This window comes from Achroia grisella, unplaced genomic scaffold (genome assembly GCF_030625045.1).
Source record: "Achroia grisella isolate CSIRO2021 unplaced genomic scaffold, CSIRO_AGI_Agris_v1 utg534, whole genome shotgun sequence".
Lineage (NCBI taxonomy): Eukaryota > Metazoa > Arthropoda > Insecta > Lepidoptera > Pyralidae > Achroia > Achroia grisella.
In genome coordinates, this window is record NW_026712920.1 from 884192 (window position 1) to 906315 (window position 22124).

General features: G+C 34.9%; 5 protein-coding genes across 5 annotated transcripts; 2 read left to right on the forward strand and 3 right to left on the reverse strand.

Moving 5' to 3' along the window:
• Position 1: 1 nt before the first annotated feature.
• Positions 2-583, reverse strand: LOC131847415 (NADH dehydrogenase [ubiquinone] 1 beta subcomplex subunit 4-like). Its single transcript, XM_059196995.1, has 2 exons — positions 373-583; positions 2-282 (listed from the first exon to the last, which is right to left on the reverse strand). Exons 1-2 carry the CDS (start codon positions 508-510, stop codon positions 70-72), a joined length of 351 nt encoding a protein of 116 aa, XP_059052978.1. The 5' UTR covers positions 511-583; the 3' UTR covers positions 2-69.
• Positions 584-729: 146 nt separating this feature from the next.
• Positions 730-3418, forward strand: LOC131847414 (small ribosomal subunit protein uS15). The gene is made up of 3 exons (XM_059196993.1): positions 730-840; positions 1005-1132; positions 3089-3418. The coding sequence occupies exons 1-3, from the start codon at positions 818-820 to the stop codon at positions 3391-3393; spliced, it is 456 nt and encodes a 151-aa protein (XP_059052976.1). The 5' UTR covers positions 730-817; the 3' UTR covers positions 3394-3418.
• Positions 3419-4779: 1361 nt separating this feature from the next.
• On the reverse strand, positions 4780-5506 carry LOC131847456 (TM2 domain-containing protein CG11103). The gene has a single exon (XM_059197045.1). The coding sequence runs from the start codon at positions 5401-5403 to the stop codon at positions 4852-4854; it is 552 nt and encodes a 183-aa protein (XP_059053028.1). The 5' UTR covers positions 5404-5506; the 3' UTR covers positions 4780-4851.
• A 2013-nt stretch (positions 5507-7519) lies between these two features.
• Positions 7520-14253, forward strand: LOC131847431 (SCY1-like protein 2). Its single transcript, XM_059197014.1, has 6 exons — positions 7520-7743; positions 8137-8972; positions 9841-10513; positions 11161-11380; positions 12379-12576; positions 13216-14253. The coding sequence occupies exons 1-6, from the start codon at positions 7617-7619 to the stop codon at positions 13682-13684; spliced, it is 2523 nt and encodes an 840-aa protein (XP_059052997.1). The 5' UTR covers positions 7520-7616; the 3' UTR covers positions 13685-14253.
• A 3-nt stretch (positions 14254-14256) lies between these two features.
• LOC131847432 (uncharacterized) lies at positions 14257-21705 on the reverse strand. Its single transcript, XM_059197015.1, has 4 exons — positions 21169-21705; positions 17665-18551; positions 16616-16751; positions 14257-16204 (listed from the first exon to the last, which is right to left on the reverse strand). The coding sequence occupies exons 1-4, from the start codon at positions 21641-21643 to the stop codon at positions 15915-15917; spliced, it is 1788 nt and encodes a 595-aa protein (XP_059052998.1). The 5' UTR covers positions 21644-21705; the 3' UTR covers positions 14257-15914.
• Positions 21706-22124: the final 419 nt, after the last annotated feature.

Here is a 22124-nt window from a genome sequence, read left to right on the forward strand (position 1 = left end):
ATGTTAATTTTAAATTATTTATTTATTATTCACAATATACTACAAAATATGAATGAAATGTTTACACATTTATGCAAATTTGAACTTCCTTTCTCTGTAACGGAGTTCTCCAGACCTGATCTTCTGTTCCTGTTTGTTACGATCGTTCCAGATTAAATATCCATAACTAACCATAGGAATAATTATAGCACAAAATCCAAATAAACTGGTCCTCGGGTTCGGAGTAAAGTTATCGAACTGAGTGACTTTCATTGATATAAATTTCTGAAGAGCTGGATCAAACTAGAATAGTTAAATATGTATAATTAAATTAAATATTTGTTTGTTTATTAATAAATCTTTAATAAAATTACGTAATGAAAGAATACTCACAACATAGCCAGACTCTGAAGCATGTTTCCAAGGATTGGTACGTTGCTTTATAAATTCTTTACGCAACTCGGCACGCCGAGAAGCCTGCTGTTTAATAAGATTAAACTCGGCATCTGATAGGCCGTAATTATTGGCCATTTCGTTATAATTATAAAGAAGAAAACAAAATTCGAATATGGAATATAATAAAATTTATTAATTTGACATTGACATTTAAGAAAACGTCAGACTGCATAGATTATTTCTAATACATAGAACTATGGAGTCACAGAATAAACATTTTAAAGTCTAGTTTTCACTACGACATTAACCATAACGTTAGTGTAAACATTATAGAACAACACTACTGACGAATTGTGGATATATCTGGCAACACTTCCACCATCTTTCTTTTGGTTTTACATGTTGTTGTCGCTTCTACTGTAATTTGTAAAAAGCCGCAACCATGGGTCGTATGCACGCACCTGGGTAATATTATTATAATTATTATTTAATGAAATACTCTACATTTGTTCTGATGTGTATATTTCAAATGATTTTCCCAGAAAGTGATTAGTGACAGCTACATAACCTAAGTGTCCACTTTTCTTTGACCACATGGCCAAGTTGTGAATACGTTTTTATGTTTTCAGTAAGGGTATATCCCAGTCGGCGTTGCCGTACCGCCGTAGTGTGCCAACCTGGCTGAAACTAAGCGCTGACGATGTCAAAGAGCAAATATATAAACTCGGCAAAAAGGGCCTCACTCCCTCCCAAATTGGTATGTACTTTTGATTTTTACATTTAAATACTTATTATTATATCTCATAACATTGTTTTTATAAATATTAGGCAATAAAAACTATATTGCATTTAATAAGTACACTATTAATTGATTTTTTTTTTAATTATTTCTATTCTAACTCCAAGACCTCCAGGTCTTGGAGTTGTCATGCTTCATGTCCTGTAATTTTTCTGCCTGATCTCATATTTCAATGGAAACACATTTGCAAAGCAAACTGCTTGATTTCTAAGATAAACGGGACTGATGTACCCACACAGACAACTTTACTATGTCTACCTTTGTAAATGTAAAGGTTGGTATAATTAGATAAAATTGTGGTAAATAGCAGTATGAATAATACACATGTGTAATCTAGACTTTTAAAATAATATGTCCTGAATATTATTGCAAAGTGTGTACTAAGTGCATCTTTTCATGTATATAAGTGATGGTTACCATTAACCATCAGGTTGGTTGTTAATTTTATTCTAGATACATAAACAAAAATCTGATAAGAAAATAATTCTGAAAACTTAAATTTGATGACTCCTACATGTGTAGATTAGCTGAGCAACCAGTTATCATTACAAAGTATAAAACAAAGTCGTTGTCACTGTCTGTCTGTGTAAATTTGAGATTCTACCCTCATCATTAACACATACATAAAATTTATTACTTCATATTATAAATGTGAAAGTTTGTGAGTATGGATAGATGTTTGTTACTCTTTCACACATAAACTACTGAACGGATTCTGATGAAACTATAGTAATATAGCTTATACATCGGAATAACATGGGCTATAAAATTCATATGGGTGAAACAGCGGGCACAGCTAGTACTGTATATCTTTGTTATCAAGCCTGTTGCTTAATTTAAATTTAATCTAGAACAATTCCATTCTGAGGGTGGATATTTAAATTTTAAATAGTTTATCTCCCAATTTAATACTGCCAATTCATCCTGCTGTACAATAGTAGCTGAAAAATAGCTGAAATATATATAATTTATATATATAATGTCTCATAATTAGAAAAGAATAGGGAAATTTTCTAATTAACCATTGACGATTAATTATTTTTGTTTTTAAAAGCCTCTTCTTTTAATTTAAATGGTTTCCATCTAGGGTTCATGATTTCTCGAGCTTTTCAATTTCTCGGGTCTCGAGAATTCTCGAGGTCAATTTCTCGGGTTGTCGAGAAATTTACATTTACATACGTTTTCTAATATTATTTGGTTCCAATAACGTCAAGAAATTTGAATAACTTCTTGCAAGGGAAAAAATTCATACATTCCGATGGGGCAGTCCAAAGTGCAAAAACAAAAGCCAAAAGTGCATAAATAGAAATGGTATATACTTTGATTAAATAAATATATTTTATATATTATTTATTTTGATATAGTTTGAAAAAAAAAATACTGCAGGTTATTCCCTTACAAAACGCCAATTTTAATTTTTTAGGACCTAATTATTCAGACTTATATATATAATAATAGCACCATTTTTGGCTGCTTATTTAGATAAAAAAAAACAGTGTAAACAAAAATAGTTTCTACAAAATAAAAAAATAACATGAAAGAAAACAAAAACGTTAATATCTTAAATTATTGCGCGCCACTCAACAAAACAAAGGGCAATTTAATTTCTATATCGGTACATGATTTCTCGAGTTCTCGACTTTTCTCGAGCTTGATTTCCGGGGAACAAAACCCATGAATTTCCCTATTTCCACCCCATGAGGTTGGTGATTTTTGCCAACATCGTGGTTTGGGAGACACTAAAAGCCTCTTATATATATTTGCTACTTATTATAACATAGTAAAAAATATCTATATTATATAGATACATCAAATTATTTATTTAAATAACAAAATGGAAATTTTAATTATCAAATAATGATGTTTAAAATTCACAAGGTCCTTATGATAAAAGAATTCATTTTCTAATTTCAGGCGTCATGCTCAGGGATTCCCATGGAGTTGCACAAGTTAGATTCGTCACAGGCAAAAAGATCCTCAGAATCATGAAAGCCATGGGTCTCGCTCCGGATCTACCGGAAGATCTCTACTATTTAATCAAGAAGGCCGTAGCCATGAGGAAGCATTTGGAACGTAACAGGAAAGACAAGGACAGCAAGTTCAGGCTGATTCTCGTCGAGTCCAGGATTCATAGGCTAGCCCGCTACTACAAGACAAAGAGTGTGCTCCCTCCCAACTGGAAATATGAATCGAGCACCGCCTCAGCCCTGGTGGCTTAAATTTAAATAAAATTACCTACCACTATTACATTAGTTTCATTTAAAATATGTTTAATTTTAATATTGCTTACTTTCATTTGGTTTATTGAATAATGAAGGCAACTGGTATCAACAAATAGTTATTTATAGTAAAAAATATGCTAAATATCACAAATGTTTAGCATTACTTTTTTTTACCTAATCAAAAATGTACTAAATATCTCAAATCTATTGCATATTTGCATATTTGATTCGTTTTTTTCTAAAAGAATTGGAATGGAATAATATTTAACTGAAACCATCAAAAAAATATATAAGGTGTTCACCTTATATATTTTTTTGATGGTTTCAGTCAATAGGTCAAGTCTTTCATTACAATTTTTTTTTGGGGTATATATCTACTGGTTTACTACCTACACATCCTTTGTTTAATATTAAGTAAATCAACATTTAATCTGAAAGATGCATGTCTCAGCTGGTTGGCTACCTGTTATATTGTACTCGATTATATAAAACGAAATATAATCATGACTATTGCCAAATCCTGAGACCCCATCTGGTATCGATAGTGATGCTATATTTTTTTTATTATCGGCTTCTGTGGTCCAGTTGTAGTCGGCAACGCGCACGTGACACCCCTGGTGCTTCAGGCGTCCATAGGCTACGGTAACCATTTACCATCAGATGGGCCGTGTGCTTGTTTGCCACCATAGTAGTATAAAAAAAAAAAAGTTGTTTAGCACAATGCTTTATTTCCTGTTCGATTCACTATGCAAACATTTTTATTCATGAGTGTGATTGTATTGCAGCTGAGTTTTCTATACTTGTTATTATTATATCATATTATTATTATTTTTAAATCAACTTGCATTTAGTTTGTAAAATACTGTACCACAGATAACATAATATTACATACTGTACTAAGTAAAATCCTACTAATGTTATAAACATGAAAGTTAGTGAGTATGAATGGATGGATGTTTAAGCTTTCATACAAAAACTACTTAATGAATTTTGATGAAACATTACAATATATACCTATACATTTTAGGTGGGAATCACACATAAGATATAAATTTCATCAGTACATTAGCAATTAATTACTAATTCGTATACCAGCATTGAAAATACACAATATTATATATGTAAATAAATAGGTTCAGGACATAGGACATCATAATGAAATTTATAATTTATTTCTTGAGGATAGACGAAGGCTGTGCCAATATAAATATGTACTATAAAAGTGCATAATGCAGTGCACAGGATGGTAAATATATGACTAAAATTACAGGGAAAAATTTAATGTGTAAAAATTATACAACCTATACCTGTTCAGTTTTCAAATATTATTTTAATAAACACAGTTAAATTATTAATATTCATTTAATAAGAATTAAACAACAATTACATAGATTTTTTACTTTCATAAAAATTTACATTTTATGTAACTTAATAAATTACTAATATTATTGACTACTAAACATAAGGATTCCAATTACTGCCATCCTCTGGATGCAAGCTGTTTGTTATTAATAATACAACATCCACTATCCACCATATACCCAAGCCTCCTAGGGTCAGTAATTTTCCCACAGCAGTGCCAGTTTGTCCTAAACAAAATCTATCCATTCCCAAGAAACCCAACAGTATGCTATAGATCAAAGTTGTGGTGAAATAATGTCCAGAGTATCGCACACAGGGAAACCCGTCCTTCAAGAAGGTTCTAGCGCCGTGGCATTCTATATGACTAAGCACTTCACACTGCGCTTTCGTTCTTTCAACTTCATCGTATCTGACTCCTCCAAACTTCACGCAGCCGTGACCAGCAGCATCTCTGGCTGAGTGGTTCCCTTTATGGTCTAATGGTTCTTTGCAATTAAGAAATTCCAATGGTAAGAAGTTGCATTTTACAAGTGGACCGAGTGGTCGATAAGGCTCGTCAGCATACGGAATACTTTCAGATAGGCTTGTAGGTATCATGAAAAGAACGACAAAACATTGTGTAATTAGGCACTGTAGGTAGGACATTTTTCGTTCATTTCTAATGAATTAAATTTTGTTTTAGAAAACAAATGAGTGGATAAAAAATTACATGTAAATAAATAATAACAGTACACGATAAGATATAGAAATGTCACTGTCATAGAGACAAATGAGTCAATGTCATCTTAACAGTGTCAGTGTCTGTCTATTTCGGTCACTCATTCTTAAAGACAGAGTATTTTATTTATTCATTTATTTCAGGCAACTAGGCCCATATTATAAATACCTCATAGACTAACATACATATAATATAATATTTAAAAACTAATACAATCATATTGTCTGTGTGATCACGGCACTGAAGATGGCAATCTGCCACGGTAGCGCCGATACACCACACCTTTCGGCCAGTAGTCCTCTTTCATGAAGGTGGGCAGCAAGTCGGTGGGGACCAGGGCCACAAACGCTTTGAAACTCGCGTTGTGACTCGACTTCAGCTGCGTTACCCTCAATGTCAGGTTACTCTTGGTACGAATATAATCGACAATGTCCTGCTCCTTAGTGGCGTAATGTAGACGGGACAGGTACATTGTCGTGGTCGGTGTAGCAGCACGCAGCAGAAAGTTGGGCCCAGTGAGTGCAGTGCCACAATGATTCCTATTGACCTTGTTTGTGCGCCTCTTCTTTTGTACCACGACGAAGCCATCATCGTCGCGGTTGCCAGTGGCAGCACACGTAGGGTCAATGTTCAGTGTCGTTTTTGGCACACGCCGCTGTACTGAAGCAGTCGGTTTGCTAGCGACGACGGCGGCAAAATCTCGACGCTGTGGTTGCACCGAGGATTTTGTTAGCGCTGCTTCCACATGCAGCGGTATCGGTGCTCGCGAGCTGCGGGCGGGGAGCACGGGGGGCGCGGCGGCCGGCGGTGACACCACATCTGGTGACGTCAGTGACGACGCCGAAACCGCTGACTCCGCCGTGAACACATCGCGGCATGCCCCACGGCGCGTGTTGATGTTCGTAGCGTCAAGTGACCTAGTTTCTTTTCGCGAGTCGCGCAAACTGTCCACTTCCTTGCGCAACTCACTAATTATATACTCTGACGCATTGAAACGTAGCGTCACATCTGCCAAACTCTTTTTTAAGGACACGATATCCTTGAGTAAGCTGGTAACATCGACGTGATCAAATGTGACTGGAGGAAGTTTGTTTAAATCCTTCGCCACAAAAGTTGGCACGTCGTCTGGATCGGTCTCCTTCAGCAGCGTTATAATGTCCTGTACGCTTTTTTGTGTCCCGTCACGTCTACGAGACACCATCTGATTAGTCTTATTTAGGGACTCGAAGAGCAGAGCCTTCGCTCTCGCGATGTCGTCCTGGCTGAAGTTGGACACACAGATCTGGACTGCACTTACTTCGTCCATTACGTCCAGCTTCTGCTGCAGGAACGCAAGGAGTTCGTTGGCCACAAGTTTGTCACACATGGCTGGAACTTCGACTAGCACGGCTTATGCCGCGCTGAGCGGAGAATTACGATATTAAATAAAATAATTATAATACGTGCACATCGGATCGCGCTTACACTGAGACTGAGTATTACTACTATTAGTAGAATACGAATTTAAGAATTAAAATTAAAAAACCAAATAAAATCCCCAAATATACTATTTTTGTAAGTTACGCAGTAAAAAGAAAAAAGTATAAACGTAAACCAAACAAAAAATTGTGTTCATCATCTGTGGACTGTTAAGGTTAACTGTACACATACAGCCATGTCTGGATTATTTTGATGTCGTTAACTTTCTGACTTTATTTTGTATGTCTTGAATTGTTGTCGTAAAGTACAAAAATGTTCTTGAGTCTTGTTAGTTCCTGAAGAGAGTGCGGGACACGCCCTCCATCATGGCAGACCTCAAGAAGTTACCCGGATAAAAGAATGCATCTTTTAGAAAAACCCCGCCACATCGAAACACACACTTACAAAACACCAAGCTCCAAAATTTCCCCACACAACAAGGTCCCCAAAATCCATCCTCCGACCATTTTTTTTTATAATAATTTTTGCAAAAATGTAAAGGGTCCACTTACAAAAATGTAAAGGGAATATTTTTGTTACTGTCACTGTCATATTGACGTTTAAGTAATTTTTGACCCATATATTCTTTGTCTTGTGTATTTTGTAAAAAATGTAATGTAATTCTACTAAAAATTTATGTTTTCACAATCACGCAGAGGAAGCTGCTATTGAAAGATTAACAATGGAGGTCTTTAATAAATTTTATTCGTCTGTAAGTAGTACTGTGTCCCAGCTGTCTGGTGTACTACCAGGAAACCCGGTAACTAGGGAATTTGAAGCTACACAATTCATCGCCAGCGCTGGTCCAGGTAAACAGACTAGGCAATAATAATTTAGTTTCGTAAGCAGTTGATAGTCTTAGTGTATAGATCTTACTGTAGTTGTAATTGTGTTCGCTACTCACAATCTAGATGTCATGTAAACTGAAACTTTTTATATCTTTCAACTACAATGAATATTTGTTAATTTGCCTTATTGTATTGCTACTAGTTGCTGCCCGTTATTTTTTCCTCATGTCTATGAACGATCTGGCTGGAAATTGACTATATTCTATTAATGACTTAACCAATCATCTTGCATTTAGGATAACTAAATGCAAGATGATTGGTTAAGTCATTAATGTACAATAAAGTGATAAACTCACTTTCTCATGAAATAATATTAATATTTACAATAGCAATGATATATAATAATAATTTCAGGTTTGTTATGGAAGATTTACAAAGGCTACAAAAAATCAACAAAACAAGAGGCATCGATTTTTGTATTCGAAAAGAAGCAACTAGATAGATTTTTAAAAGCAGATAAGGATATCATGCTGGATACATTGAAACGTGGAATCATCCAATTGACGAAGCTACGACATCCCCAAATACTCACAGTCCAGCACAGTTTGGAGGAGAGTAGAGAAAGTTTGGCTTTTGCTACGGAACCAGTGTTTGCAAGTTTAGCTAACATATTGGGTAATACAGAAAACATGCCCCAACCGGTGCCCAGTCATTTGGTCAATTACAAACTTTACGAATTAGAAATTAAATATGGATTAATGCAAGTGGCCGAAGGACTCGCATTCTTACACAATGATGTCAAGTTACTGCATCATAATATAAGTCCAGAGTCTATAATCGTAAATCAGCAGGGTGCATGGAAAATATTTGGGTTCGATTTTTGTATTGCGAATCAGAATGCTACAGGTTCTGCACCATATTGGCCTTTTAATGAATATTGCCAAGCAATGCATCCATCGTCCCAACCTTTACTTGACTACTTGGCTCCTGAGTATATACTTACAGCGACTCATTCCCCAGCCAGTGATATCTACTCACTAGGAATGGTTATATATGCCTTGCATAGTAGTGGGAACCACACTTTAGGCAATATTGGTAATGACTATATGAAATTTAAAAGGTTCGCCAATGAGCTTAGGTCTCTACCACAGTCCCGGTTGTTGTGCGTAGCTGATGGTCTCAAGGAGTATGTCAAGTTGATGCTGAATGTGACACCTGAATTAAGACCAGATCCACATCAGTTTTTAAAAGTAAGTATTTTTACATAACACATCATTAAATGACATTTCTATGTATAATATGCATGTATATAAAAAAAAATTATGTATATGTATCAGTTGTCTAGTACCCATAACACAAATGGCGATGGCACTGTGAATTGTCCTGAGATTATTATTATTATTATTTCTTGATCTTAATTTAGGAAATAAAATGACTACTCTGGTATATATTAACAATACAGTTTGCATTTTATTTTTTATTTTATGTAATAATGTATATTTCAAATTTGATTTTTCGAAGAATATTTGATATTTATTTTAACTAGATCTATACCTATAAATAAAATTGGAGTGTCTGTTTGTAATATTGAAATAACCATTTTTTACTACATATGAGTATAAATACGGTACATACACAAAAGAAACATTTTTTTACAATTTGTCTGTCTGTCTGTTTGTTTGTTCCGGCTGATCTCTGAAATGCCTGGACCGATTTTGACGGGACTTTTATTGGCAGGTAGCTGATGTAATAAGGTGTAACTTGGGCTACTTTTATTTTAGAAAACTGAAGTTAAATTCCATGCGGACAAAGTCACGGGTGCAGCTAGTATTATATGTATTATAATACAATGAAATAATTTGTACAATATTCTTTAATTATCATCATTCTTTTTGGGTATTGGTATTGGATACCTAGTTGTTCATCCATTCCATTCATCCATCCATCCATCCATCCAGATCCATAATTTTTTAATAATATGCTAACAAATATGTTGTTCCCTATATGTTTTTAAGAACTATTATTATCTACATAATGATTATTTGTTATTAAACCTTAAGTGTGTACTTAATGATAAAGTGTGAATGAACTAAATAAAAATAATTTATTATATTTTAGATACCATATTTTGAGGATGTTGGAGTGAAGACACTTAATTACCTGGATTCAATGTTCCAATGGGATAACTTACAAAAATCTCAATTCTACAAGGGGCTACCACAGATCATACAAAAGATGCCCCACCGCATTTGCATCTATCGCATACTACCATGTCTCAGCAAAGAGTTTGTCAACCCACCCATGGTTCCATTTGTACTCCCAAATGTACTACTCATCGCTGAGAATTCAACGAAAGAAGAGTACATAAAATATATCCTGCCTGTTCTAAAACCAGTTATGTTGATACAAGATCCCATACAAATATTATTGATATTTATGCAGAAAATGGAATTGCTATTGAAACTTACGCCTGGGGAAGAAGTCAAGACTGATATATTACCAATGTTATATAGGGCACTAGAGGCTGATGCACAACAAATACAAGAGCTTTGTCTGTCTGTATTACCAACATTTGCGTCATTAATTGATTATCCGGCTATGAAGAATGCCCTCCTACCACGTATCAAAAAGCTTTGCATAAGTACCAACTATATTTCGGTGCGTGTAAACTGTTTGCTATGTTTGGGCAAGTTGTTGGAGCATTTGGACAAATGGTTGGTATTGGATGAGATAATACCATTCCTGCCGCAGATACCATCAAGAGAGCCAGCTGTTTTGATGGGAATTCTAGGTAAATTTAAAGTTTATAGGTATTTTGAATATTTTCTTCAAAATGTACTTTAATACAAGTTTGATTTGACTGGAACCTTGCTTACACTTTAAAATAAAATAGTATAAAGTATTTTCTTTAATATATTTGTTACCAATATCTAAATTATTTTTAAAATAGTAGTATTACGTACCAGTAAGAAAGATAGAGCATCTAAACCTAGATATGGAAATCGCGCGCCGCCAGCTCGCGTTTTTCCGCGCCCTTCAAACTTACGTATTTTAGCGCCTTTATGTAATAATCGATTACATCTTATTATGGAATAAGGACATAATTAAAGAGTTATTGATAATTTATAATACTTAAACGTGTTTTTGAAAAATAAAAACTCGAATAAAAATTTTTTTTTTAAAAGAATGTGTAATGACATGACATATGCGCAATCGCGCGTGATGGAGTGATTATAAAAAATGGTTAAATGCTGAGTGCATTGTCACGATTACGGGCGCTGACGTTCCCGCGCTAAATTGTACGTGCTCATGATCAAGTGTGAAAGGACGTGTAAGGCGTTGTGATAAAATGGTGGTCTTTCCCAAGGTTGTAGTCCTCCTGTAAGATGCTCTCTGATCCTGTATTCCTATATTAATTTCAGTTCATTGTATTTTCAGGTATTTACAAATTGGCACTTGGACATAAAAAACTTGGTATAACAAAGGAAGTGATGGCCACCAAAGTACTTCCGTTCCTCATACCTTTGTGTGTTGAGAATGGGTTGACATTAAACCAGTTTAATGCCCTAATCACCCTCGTCAAGCAGATGATATCAAAAGTGGAGACGGAACACAGAGCTAAGCTGGAGCAGTTGAACTCGATACAGAATGAGTCAAAGTATGTGGTTTCTTCTTTTTATTTTAAATTACTTCCACTAATTTTGATCGACGATTTTGTCAATGTGTCATGGTTTGAGAAACACAGTAGAATTTGGTAGCTGTGTTTAAGAGACATAGGTGCGTGGGGTACATAACTTTTTCCAATGTTTACCTCGGGGAGGACTGTTAGTAATGTGGACTACTGATCAGGTCACGTGATTCCTGCTGGAAGCCATTGAATTCCTGGTGATATTTTTTTATCCGGTGTATTAGGTATCAAATTTACAAAACCAAAATGTGTTTACTAGACACTTTTTTAAAATTATAAGCCCTTTTTACAATACTAATGTGATGTTGTTAACATAGATTCTTGCGAACAGAATTTTTTTTGTGAACACAGAGGGCTGTGACATGTGGCCGCCCTTTGTATGGTATTTTGTCGATAAAATATAATGTTACCTGGGTCCATTATCAGAAATTAGGAATTTGAAAGTCATGCTCGCTATAAAGTTGAAACTGCACACTGCTTTACAACCGATGGTCGTGGGTTCGATTCCTCGCACGGCACATACATTTGTATCCATGAGTAAGATTGTATCTGGGTGTTTTCTATGTATAATATGTATGTATTTACAAAAACAAAAAATATCTATGTATATGTATCAGTTATCTAGTACCCATAACACAAGCTCTAGCTAGCTTAACTTGGGTCTAGATGGCGCTGTGTGAATTATCCTGAGATTATTATTATTATTATTATTATATTATTTTAAACATGTACAATATTTATTTCTAAATAAATATGAGCTGAATTTCATCATTCCGAACTGACGGTAGATTTGACATATCATAAGAATCTGTAATAAACCTACATGAATAAAGATATTTTAAATTTAAATAATGCCACCTAATCCCAAGGTAAACAGAGCTTGTGTTATGGGTACTAAACAACTGATATAAATACTTGGATATTTTATTATATTTATGCTACTTTCTACTGACGAATATTTTTTACAGAGTAATGGAACAAGCATTTTCAGCACCAACTGACAGTTTCGTACCAGCCCCTGCACCACAAACTGATATTGATAAAATGTTCTCCGGTCTCGGCCTGGACTCATTCTCGTTCAATAACAGCAAACCACAGGAGAAGGTGGAAGCTGTACCATACACACCTGAGAGTACCGGATCGCTCAGCATCGAGGAGAAGCAGAGGTAAATAGAAGTAGAAATAATCTTCATTCAAATATATTTCTTATACGCCTTTGATATATCTTTGAATAGTCATTTTTTTTATTCTCCCACTCATTCGGAACACAGACTTATTTGTTGACATAACATAAATATATATAAAACACAAACTTGTTGTTTTAAATAAATTTGTTATTCAGAATTACATTTTTAAGAATTTTAAGAGTTTGCATGAATACAAACTTCCAAATAGCAAACTTGTTAGAAGTAAATAAATAGTTACTTGAAAATAAGTTAGTCATAGTCATCAGACCAGATCAGTCGTCATAGTCATCAGACCAGATCAGTCCCTACAAGCAGCATCTGTTCACGAGTATAACGGGTGAGCCAACCATCACTACTCTCAACCACATTTTAAAGAGCATTAGCTATTTTCATATGATACGTCCTATCACGCCACCGCCTCTTCTCCACCTGAAACATATTATTTTTATTTTTTGGACAATTTATTTTTATGTGGCATTAAAAATACATACACATACACACACATACATTTTTACCCTTCTATTACAAACCTATTTTTTAATAGCGATTTTAATTTATATGGTAAAACGACGTTTGCAGGGTCAAGTAATTTATAAAAAATAATTCTTTTCGTTGCAGACTGGCACAACAGCAAGAGACAGTCCGTAAGTTCTCCCACCAGCCGCCTCCGACGGCGATTGCAGCGCCACCACGGCAACAACCCAAACCATTCGACCTCACCAGCTCTCTACTGCAATCAAACCTCAACCAGCTAACCACAAAAACCTTCGTTACTTCCCCACCAACCAACTCTACATCTCAAGCACCTAACTATAATATCTCTATGAGTAACCAAAATATCCCAGTTACATATCAAAATAATATGCCTACAGGATTTAACAGTCAGTTAGCGTTACCACCTACCAGCGGATGGTCAGCTAGTGGTAACTTTAATAATAAGTGGGCAAACAATCAAAATCAGGGTGTTAAACAGGATTGGTCAGCTTTCGAATCTCTACTCCCCAATCAAAGTCAAAATAATAATCAAAACACAAACAATAACGTTAAGAAGTTAAGTGATAATGAAATGATGGATTTATTGAGTTAAATTTAATGATTTTATTAATGACTAGCTATGCTCGCGGTTTCATCCGCGTTAAATTTCAATGAAAAATATAGCTTATATGTTATTCTGATCCATAAGCTATATTACTGTAAAGTTTCGTCAAAATCTGTTTAGCAGTTTCTGCGTGAAAGAGTAATAAACATCCACCAATACTCACAAATTTTCGCGTTTATAATAAGTATGTATGATTTAATTACGAACCTTATTGCGTTGTAGTATGGTTCAAATTAGTGTAGCCATATTTCAATAATGAACCTGAGTTACATGCAATGATTTTGTCTTTCTGATATATTCCTTATTGAATTATAAACCGTATTGTTTTGTAGAATCGTTCAAATTTGCGATACATCGTAATTATGGATCTTATTACGTATCAGTATGGTCCAATTTTGTGTATCAGCAATTTATTGTGCTACTATATATGTTGAAACTGAATAATAGCTTAATAATAATGGATTTTAGTACGTTATCATAAGATTCATATTTGTTTGTCATTATCATCACTGCTTAACACATTTCCCTATACACCGGACCAACCACAACCAACACAACACATTACGTTCGCAGTAATGGTCGCAGCTGGCCGTTACAGCTTCACCGGACGATAGGGGGTGAGTGCTGATGGCACTGCAAACCAAAGGAAGGACTTATGGAGCGGCTGAAGGCCAACTCCTGCCTGACGGATACGATTTTTGAGGGCACCGCTACAGGTTTGAACCTCGGCTCAGACCGTTGTAATTCTGTCTGTGTGTATCGGGGATGTGGTCAGTAGTGGATGATAACAAATAATATTTTAATTTCACAACTATTGCGAAACATGTGAACAGTCTGCTTGTCGGCGCGAACGTTCAGATTGTCGTCGATAAATAATAAAGAAAGCTTGTTTAATAATAAAATATCATTACATAGTATAAAGTCGCTGTCGCTGTCTGTTCCATGTATGCTTAAATCTTTAAAACTACGCAACGGATTTTGTAGCTGATATTTTTAATAGATAGAGTGATTCAAGAGGAAGGTTTATATATATAATACATGTACACCCACGCGAAGCCGGGGCGAGTAACTAGTAATTTATAAAATCCTATATCGTTCGTATTCTTATCTGTCGTATCCGTGTCTCGTCAATTGTTCTGTCCGTTCTAGTTTTGTGTTATAAGCGGCCAGCCAGCAGTCCTGTCAAAGAGGCCGTTGCGGTCTCTTTGATAGGACTTGGTTTGATATTTTTAAAATTACATTCCTATTTATTTATGGTGCATAAAAATATGAGGGTTATTGAGCATTTAAAATGTAACTGTTATTGAATTAATTTTAATTAATAATTTATTAATCATGTATTAAATATATTAGTATAAACATTTATTATAACAGAGGGATAGTCTTAAAGGGTATACCAATCAGAATCTAGAGAGATATTAAAAAAAATTAGTCATTAGAAATTTTTTTCCGATTTCCGTGTTTGTTTTATTATTGAAGGTTGTTAATTTTCGCAAATTTTCGACCTATTTAATAGCTTGGTATACAATTTATGACTGGCCTTATATTTACGTATAGATTATTATTATATAGATTAAGCAATAGACGTTCCACAGACGTCACAAGAACTAGCAGCTTTATTAGCACATTCGAATTGGTTATATATATATAAATGAATCGAATAAATGATGTATTCGATAGTATTACAGACTATATTTTACTGCATCTGTATCTATGTGGAATTCATATATTAATACGTAAAGCAATAACTTTGTACCCCTTAAACTAAATAAATAAATTGCTCGGATGGACGAGTATAAAATTTCTGCACACTTATAGTTTATATAAAGGAGTACAGAATGCTAATAGTTTTAAAATTATACATAAATATACATTAAACTAATAAAAAAAATATTACATAAACACCCACACATTATTTCTAAATAACGTATAAAAACCGGTAATTAATATTAATTTCCGATAGTGCCACAACACTAATAAGTAATCGCAAAAAGCTGGCAACATAGTTAATCCAAATGTCTCTTGAGATAAAAAAAAACAGACTATATTTGTATATAGTACAGCATGTTGACACTGTAAGAAAGAATTTAAAATATTTTATTAGTCGACACATTTATTGTATAGAAAAGTGATCTCTTATAATAAAATAAATGAAAATGTAAATACTATTTATTTTTATTATTTATAATAAATATTTATTACTTAAATATAATTAATATTATCTCCGGCGTCTGAAGGAGGATAAGAAGAATACTAGACCGCAACCTGTTTGCATGACACTGGCTATCATGAAGCAAGTCTGGTACTCATAGTTTCGAATCACACTCCATATTGTCATGAAAACGGCCACTACAATGTTAGCGGATGTTATAGTAGCTGTAGTGCTAAACTCGTTTAAAGTGCTGTTTGTGTGCAAGGGCTGAAGGAACATGCTGCTGGCAGCTGTAGCGAAGCTGGCGAACATGCACCAAACTATTAGAAGGAACTTGCCTTCAGTTAAGGTTATACCTGGAAATACAAATAAATAATAATAATCTCAGGATACAGTTACTAGATAACTGATATAAATACCTAAATACATTTTTCTGTAAATGCATACATAATATGCATATTGATACAAACAATCATACCCATGAATATAAATGTTTGTGCCGCACGAGAAATCGAACCCGCGATAATCAGAAGTAAAGCAGTGTGCTAAACCATTATACCACCGAGGTCGTTAAACATAAAAGCGCGTCTATATAATTTCCATTTTGTATTATATGTACACTTCCATATAACATGATTCAACGATTTGATTGCGTTTTTTATTTGATAGACTATAATATAATGGTTCGCCATTAAAAAACAAAAATTGCAATCAAATCGTTTAAGAACAGATATTTATGTTTTTATTATATGTGATTCAATGCTTACCATAAAATCCAATAGAGCCAGTCAAACAAAACATAGAGCAAAGCCTCACTTTTTCATTGATGGATTTTGGCAGGAAGATGCAGAGCAATATGAAGCAAAGGGCAGCGCCGTGGGACAGGGATAACATTTTCGAAATCTGGAAGAGAGTGAAGATATTAATTACTGGCGACGAGTCCCGAGTTCTCACTCATGTAATTATCTAATTAATTAATTTCTTTTCGAACTACTCTAAGGTAGTTGGCCGCAGCTGGCCTTTACTGCTTCACTGGATGATAGGGAGTGAGTGCAGATGGCACCCTCAGAAGGACTTATGATACGACTCTAGTTTGATGTTACTGCTAGGGGTTTGAACCTCGATTCAAGTAGTTCCATCCCTGTTTGAATTAGACGAGGGATCGATAAGAGGGAATTATTTTAAATAAAATACATCTCATCTTTTAAGACGATCATGTAGTATTCTAGAAAGACCCCAATCGACCTCCCAAAGAATTAAAAAGGGGGTCGATATTACGAAGGCCTAAGCCGAGGTTCGAACCCTTAGTGGTGTCCTCAGACTAAATTCTTAGCCGTCAGGCGGGAATTGGCCTTTTTCAAAAGTCTTTCCGAGGGTTTGGAATGACTACGCTCTCGTCTCTTTTTTCGTCCGCTGTAGCTGTAAAGGCCAGCTGCAACCAACAGCATTAGAATAGTTCGAAAAAAAATGTAGGAGGGTTTATTACCAACAATATATGCTGGTAATATCAGGTCAGGTTGACCGTGGTCCTACTGGGAACATTCATGGTTAGTTCCTGGTGATTTTACCACGATACGTGGACTGTTCTGATTTCATCCTTATCGTATGATCTTTAATCTGGTATACCGTTAACGCTGATTTATTCTAGACGGGTGATCTATTCCATATTAATTCCCCAAAAAAGTCTTCCGTAACATAAATGGTTTTTTCTTAATGAGTTAAGTATCATAATCAAAAACTCAGGTCCCTCCTCTATAACTTTGGTTTAGACTTACATGTATTGTTAGTATTGTAAATTCTAACAAACCATACTCACCCCCCAAACATTCATCGACGGATTTCGGTTCCATATCAGAAGCGGGAGTACAACTCCTAAAATGAGGACAGAAAACGTAGTGCACAGATGTAGCAACGTGTACAAATAGAAGTTGAGATCCAGTAACATGCTTTTTATTGCTATAAAATTCTTCTTCAACGCTCCAGTTCTTCTAGCAGTCCCTTCTGTCATTGTTGTGTTGAACACTATATTATTTTCTGGAGAGTTAACTGTAGTTTCTCTGTACAAAGGCTGGGGATTTGAAGCTTCTCTGTCTATACTCTCCAATTCTTGGTAAGCGTCAATTCTGCTGTAGCTGGTCACGTCAAGATTACCAAAATCTGATGAAAATCTGTTATTGGATGAAGTGTACATAGTGCTGAAATCTGAGGAAAATCTATTGTCGTTTATGACTATTTTCTTCTCGCGCTGTTGAATTTGCGGGTCGATAATTTCTTTAGCGTTCTTTTTGGAATCGAACACAACTACGTCGGTGCCATCGTCCTCTTGGGCACTCGTTCCTGCGGCAACTGGGTTGGTCTGCGCGTTCCTCTCGTTTGATCTGCTCTGATTCGAGAATATGACTTGGTCATCGTCTTCAATTGCGTCTTGGAGTGACTTGTAAGTAGTTTTTATAACTTTCTCTATGTAAACCGGTCTGGTGTATGATGCTAAGAGGAAGCAGTTCTGCATGATGATTGCTGCGTATCGCATCACTACCCCAGTGGCTGGGTGCAGGCTGCATAGGTAACCGACCAAGAGTGGCACTAAAACATTGCCTATGGACGGCGCCATCTTGATCAGCCGTTGAAGTATCACCAGTTTTTCTCGGAAGTAGGTTGTTAGTATCATCTCTGTTTGTTGTCCTGTCAATGCGCATCCCGTTCCTGAAATAAGTATGAATAATGAAGTGGTTATTAATTTGTTACTGTACATACTCGTAACATGGAATAGAATAAGGCGTTTGTGATTAATAGAAACTGAAGAGGAATTGGGGATTGACCTTACTAAAAGAGTGCGGGGCGTAGTCTATTAGTAAGTTTAATCTCCGTGCGCCCCCTACCCATAAAAATGTCCTGCTTCATTGACAATGGATTTCTGCTGCCACATAGGTCTAATAGATCTGACATTATCCTCATCGTAGCATGACGTGAATGCCAAAAGATCATAAAATTCTACGAATCCGTTTTATAATATATCTATGTGAAAATCTTTGGCAAGGTTTTCTCCCAAAACACAGTTCGAGTAACAAACTTTGAGTAAATTCTATCGGGTTTACTGGATTGAGCAAAAAAAATCATATGTCATACACAGAAAAAAAGATTGCAAAAGGTTATCTTCTGTATAAAACATGTATTTAATATTCTTCGCAGGACCTATTTATCTGTGGTAAACTAACAGCAGTGAGTTAGTTCTCTGAGTCAGAGTTGTGTGTAAGGATAGAGTTAAATTGATATCAGATCTCTAACTATCCCGTAAAGTCATAGTGGTCATAGTAATAAATGCTAACTTTATCTTTTTTTAGATAACTGATTAAAGAAACGTATTAATCATAGGTATTAGGTACCTACATATTTTAACTGTAATATTTATTATCTACATTTTTATCGGAAAGTGTGGTACAATGTGTATATAAAGTCAATGGCTCTGTAAGACTGTATATCTAATTGATATCTATATTTATATAATAGATTTATTATTATTATATACTGTTGAAGTGAAAATAATATTTCTAATAGATACAGTATTTCCCTAGATTACTTCTAATGTACCTATATTGGAAATCATCATGATAAATTCCTGGTGAATTTGTTACGATGGGCTAATTGACCTCATGCTCATTCTTCACCGGTGTCCTGCCAGCTTAAACCGTAGGGGAGTATACCATTCCATTATCATACATTAAAAAAACATAGCTATAAATAATGTTAAAAATTTATACCTTTTTAAGATTATATAATATTCTTGGTAAATATAAACCTATGGACCAAGCTAAGGTACTTAATACACATTAATATTTAATCATTTACACAATTAATGATGGAGAGAGGCAACAGATTGATATAAATTTACCTTTTTTTTCTGACTACTCTAATGTTGTTGGCCGCAGCTGGCCTTTACAGCTTCACCGGAAGATAGAGGGCGAGTGCAGATGGCACTCCAAACCCGCGAAAGGACTTATGGAGCGGCTGAAGGTAACTCGGAAGTGGAAGAAGCGTGAAGCGGCTGATGGCCAACTCCCGCCTGACGTATACGACTTTAGTCTGAGGGCACCGCTAGGGATTGCAACCTAGGCTCAAGCCGTAGTAATTTCGATCCCCGTTTGGATTAGTCGGGGGATCGATCGGAGGGGTAATACATATGAATGTACAGATGTATGTATGTAAAGGGATAGGACGACCGAAAGAAATGGACTGTGTCAAAGATTAATTAAAAGAAGAGTCCACTCATATGATAGATATACGGCCTGTAGAGATGAGTGGAGAAGAAGACATACTGCGTCGATCTCAAGTTACGGTTAAAAGACAAAGCAGTTAATGATATTTACTTAAATGGCGACTTGAATTTTACCGGCTTTACTTAATTTCAATTAAGTTAATAAACATATTTGTTGCTTCAAAATATAAATATGAAACATTTATTTTTTAAGTTTGCAGATTTATAATCAGATGGAGTATTTACTTGTAGTGTTATTGTATATATAAACAATATCTGTTTACATAAATGTGATAGTAGGTAGGTACCTAGGTAGGTAGTTTCATAAAAACAATAGCTATTATATGCGTTGGACATAACACAGCTGTAGTAAATAATAACTGTGCCTGCGGTTTCACTCGCAAGAAATTTGTAACCTATACGTTATTCTGATGTATAATCTAAATTACTATAAAGTTTTAACAGAATCCGTATATTAGTTTTCGGGTGAAAGAGTAACAAACATCCATACTCACATACTTTCGCGTTTAATATTAGTAAGATATATGTGATCATAACATTGTGAAATCAGTTAGTTTATATATATCAATTACTAGCTGTTCCCGCGACTTCCTCCGCGTGGGATAGTAATCTTGAATAGTATAAAATATAAATCTAACCCAAAAAAGCCAAAAATAGTTTCAGCATTCTACCTTCAAAAATGACAAACTTCCATACAAATATGTAATTAGCCATACCATAATAATCTTTAGGCGCCGTTTACCATAACATCATTTTATTAGCTGGATAACTCATTTATCGAGGAAGGCTGTATAAAACACTACGACCAATAAAAGCAGAGCTACAATGCAAAATGTGATGCATACGAAGTCGCGGTAATTATAAGATTACGCGGTTTTCGTATAAGAGCAACTAAAATAATAAATTAACTATTACAGTGTATTGCGTCAAGAGATTCCTATTTTAAATATAAAATATTAATAACATAGACAGTTACTAGTTTTTTTTTTAAACCGTACAAAGATAAATTATAGAGTAAGCAATAAATAGTTTTGAGTTTTTCTGTACCTGCGAAAATACCAGCGAATATGTTCACAATATAATCGTTACTATCAACATCGGTAGAGTAACTAGACAGCAGAATTCCCGCCACTGTGAGGCACAGCCCTGCCAGAGCTATAAAACGAGGCATATTGAAAGTCTTCACTAAAAGCCTGCTCCAAGACTCCAGCAGAAGCCTTATGACCGTTAACATAACTGGTACTAACATTAAATCGGCGTCCCATATTTTCAATTGCTCATTTTCATCGTGGTCCACTTCTTTCAAACCTTTTAAAATGACTAATCCGTACATTGTAAGTACAGCAGGTACTGTTATTTGATACACTAATGCAGCTATCACTATCATCCATCCATAGTGCCCATCTGGTGGGGTCGGACCGATTTCAGGTTGAGAGGCCACAACCCGATCCAAATGCAAGTCGAATGTCCTATTGTCACGGGTTTCATTTCTGTCCTCACTAGAATTTCTTTCGGCGTCCATGTTTTTATACGATAAACAATAACTTCATGATTAGAAGTTGTAATCCGAACAGTGACTAGCTAGTTATCAGTACAATGGGTGTGGTATCTTATCATTATCTCTTTTGTAATCACTTGTTCCATATTTTTTTAATTTTACCGCCATTTCGCGCATTCCATAAACAATAAATAGACGTAACACTAATTAGCGGTGTACTGTATTCGGGTGGAAATAAATAATATTAAGTTCATACTATTAATTACATCTAAAATACTTTAATACTTATTATATACAACTATTTATTACTAAAAACAATTTTGTTGAAAATAAGAGTGTTATTGCAAATAAAAAATATCAAGTTACAAAATTATTACAATTTCTGAACGAAGCAAGAAGTGTTATACGGCTAAAGAGAAATATACTGATGTTACCTGTTGTGTGCGACAGAGTCCAGTAAAGAGAGTCCCCGTAAGAGTAAAAGAAAGAGTAAATATTAGTTTTA

Excerpts from the sequence above, each read along its gene's own strand:
- LOC131847431 (XM_059197014.1), top strand. The coding sequence starts at position 7,617 with ATGGAGGTCTTTAATAAATTTTATTCGTCTGTAAGTAGTACTGTGTCC. Across the intron at positions 8,973-9,840 it reads ATCCACATCAGTTTTTAAAA|ATACCATATTTTGAGGATGT; the intron begins GTAAGTATTTTT and ends ATTATATTTTAG. Across the intron at positions 12,577-13,215 it reads AGCATCGAGGAGAAGCAGAG|ACTGGCACAACAGCAAGAGA; the intron begins GTAAATAGAAGT and ends TTTTCGTTGCAG.
- LOC131847415 (XM_059196995.1), bottom strand. The coding sequence starts at position 510 with ATGGCCAATAATTACGGCCTATCAGATGCCGAGTTTAATCTTATTAAA. Across the intron at positions 283-372 it reads CTTCAGAGTCTGGCTATGTT|TTTGATCCAGCTCTTCAGAA; the intron begins GTGAGTATTCTT and ends TAACTATTCTAG.
- LOC131847414 (XM_059196993.1), top strand. The coding sequence starts at position 818 with ATGGGTCGTATGCACGCACCTGG. Across the intron at positions 841-1,004 it reads GGTCGTATGCACGCACCTGG|TAAGGGTATATCCCAGTCGG; the intron begins GTAATATTATTA and ends TTATGTTTTCAG. Across the intron at positions 1,133-3,088 it reads CCTCACTCCCTCCCAAATTG|GCGTCATGCTCAGGGATTCC; the intron begins GTATGTACTTTT and ends TTCTAATTTCAG.
- LOC131847456 (XM_059197045.1), bottom strand. The coding sequence starts at position 5,403 with ATGTCCTACCTACAGTGCCTAATTACACAATGTTTTGTCGTTCTTTTC.
- LOC131847432 (XM_059197015.1), bottom strand. The coding sequence starts at position 21,643 with ATGGACGCCGAAAGAAATTCTAGTGAGGACAGAAATGAAACCCGTGAC. Across the intron at positions 16,752-17,664 it reads CGTCGATGAATGTTTGGGGG|ATTTCGAAAATGTTATCCCT; the intron begins GTGAGTATGGTT and ends ACTCTCTTCCAG. Across the intron at positions 16,205-16,615 it reads TGGCTCTATTGGATTTTATG|GTATAACCTTAACTGAAGGC; the intron begins GTAAGCATTGAA and ends TTGTATTTCCAG.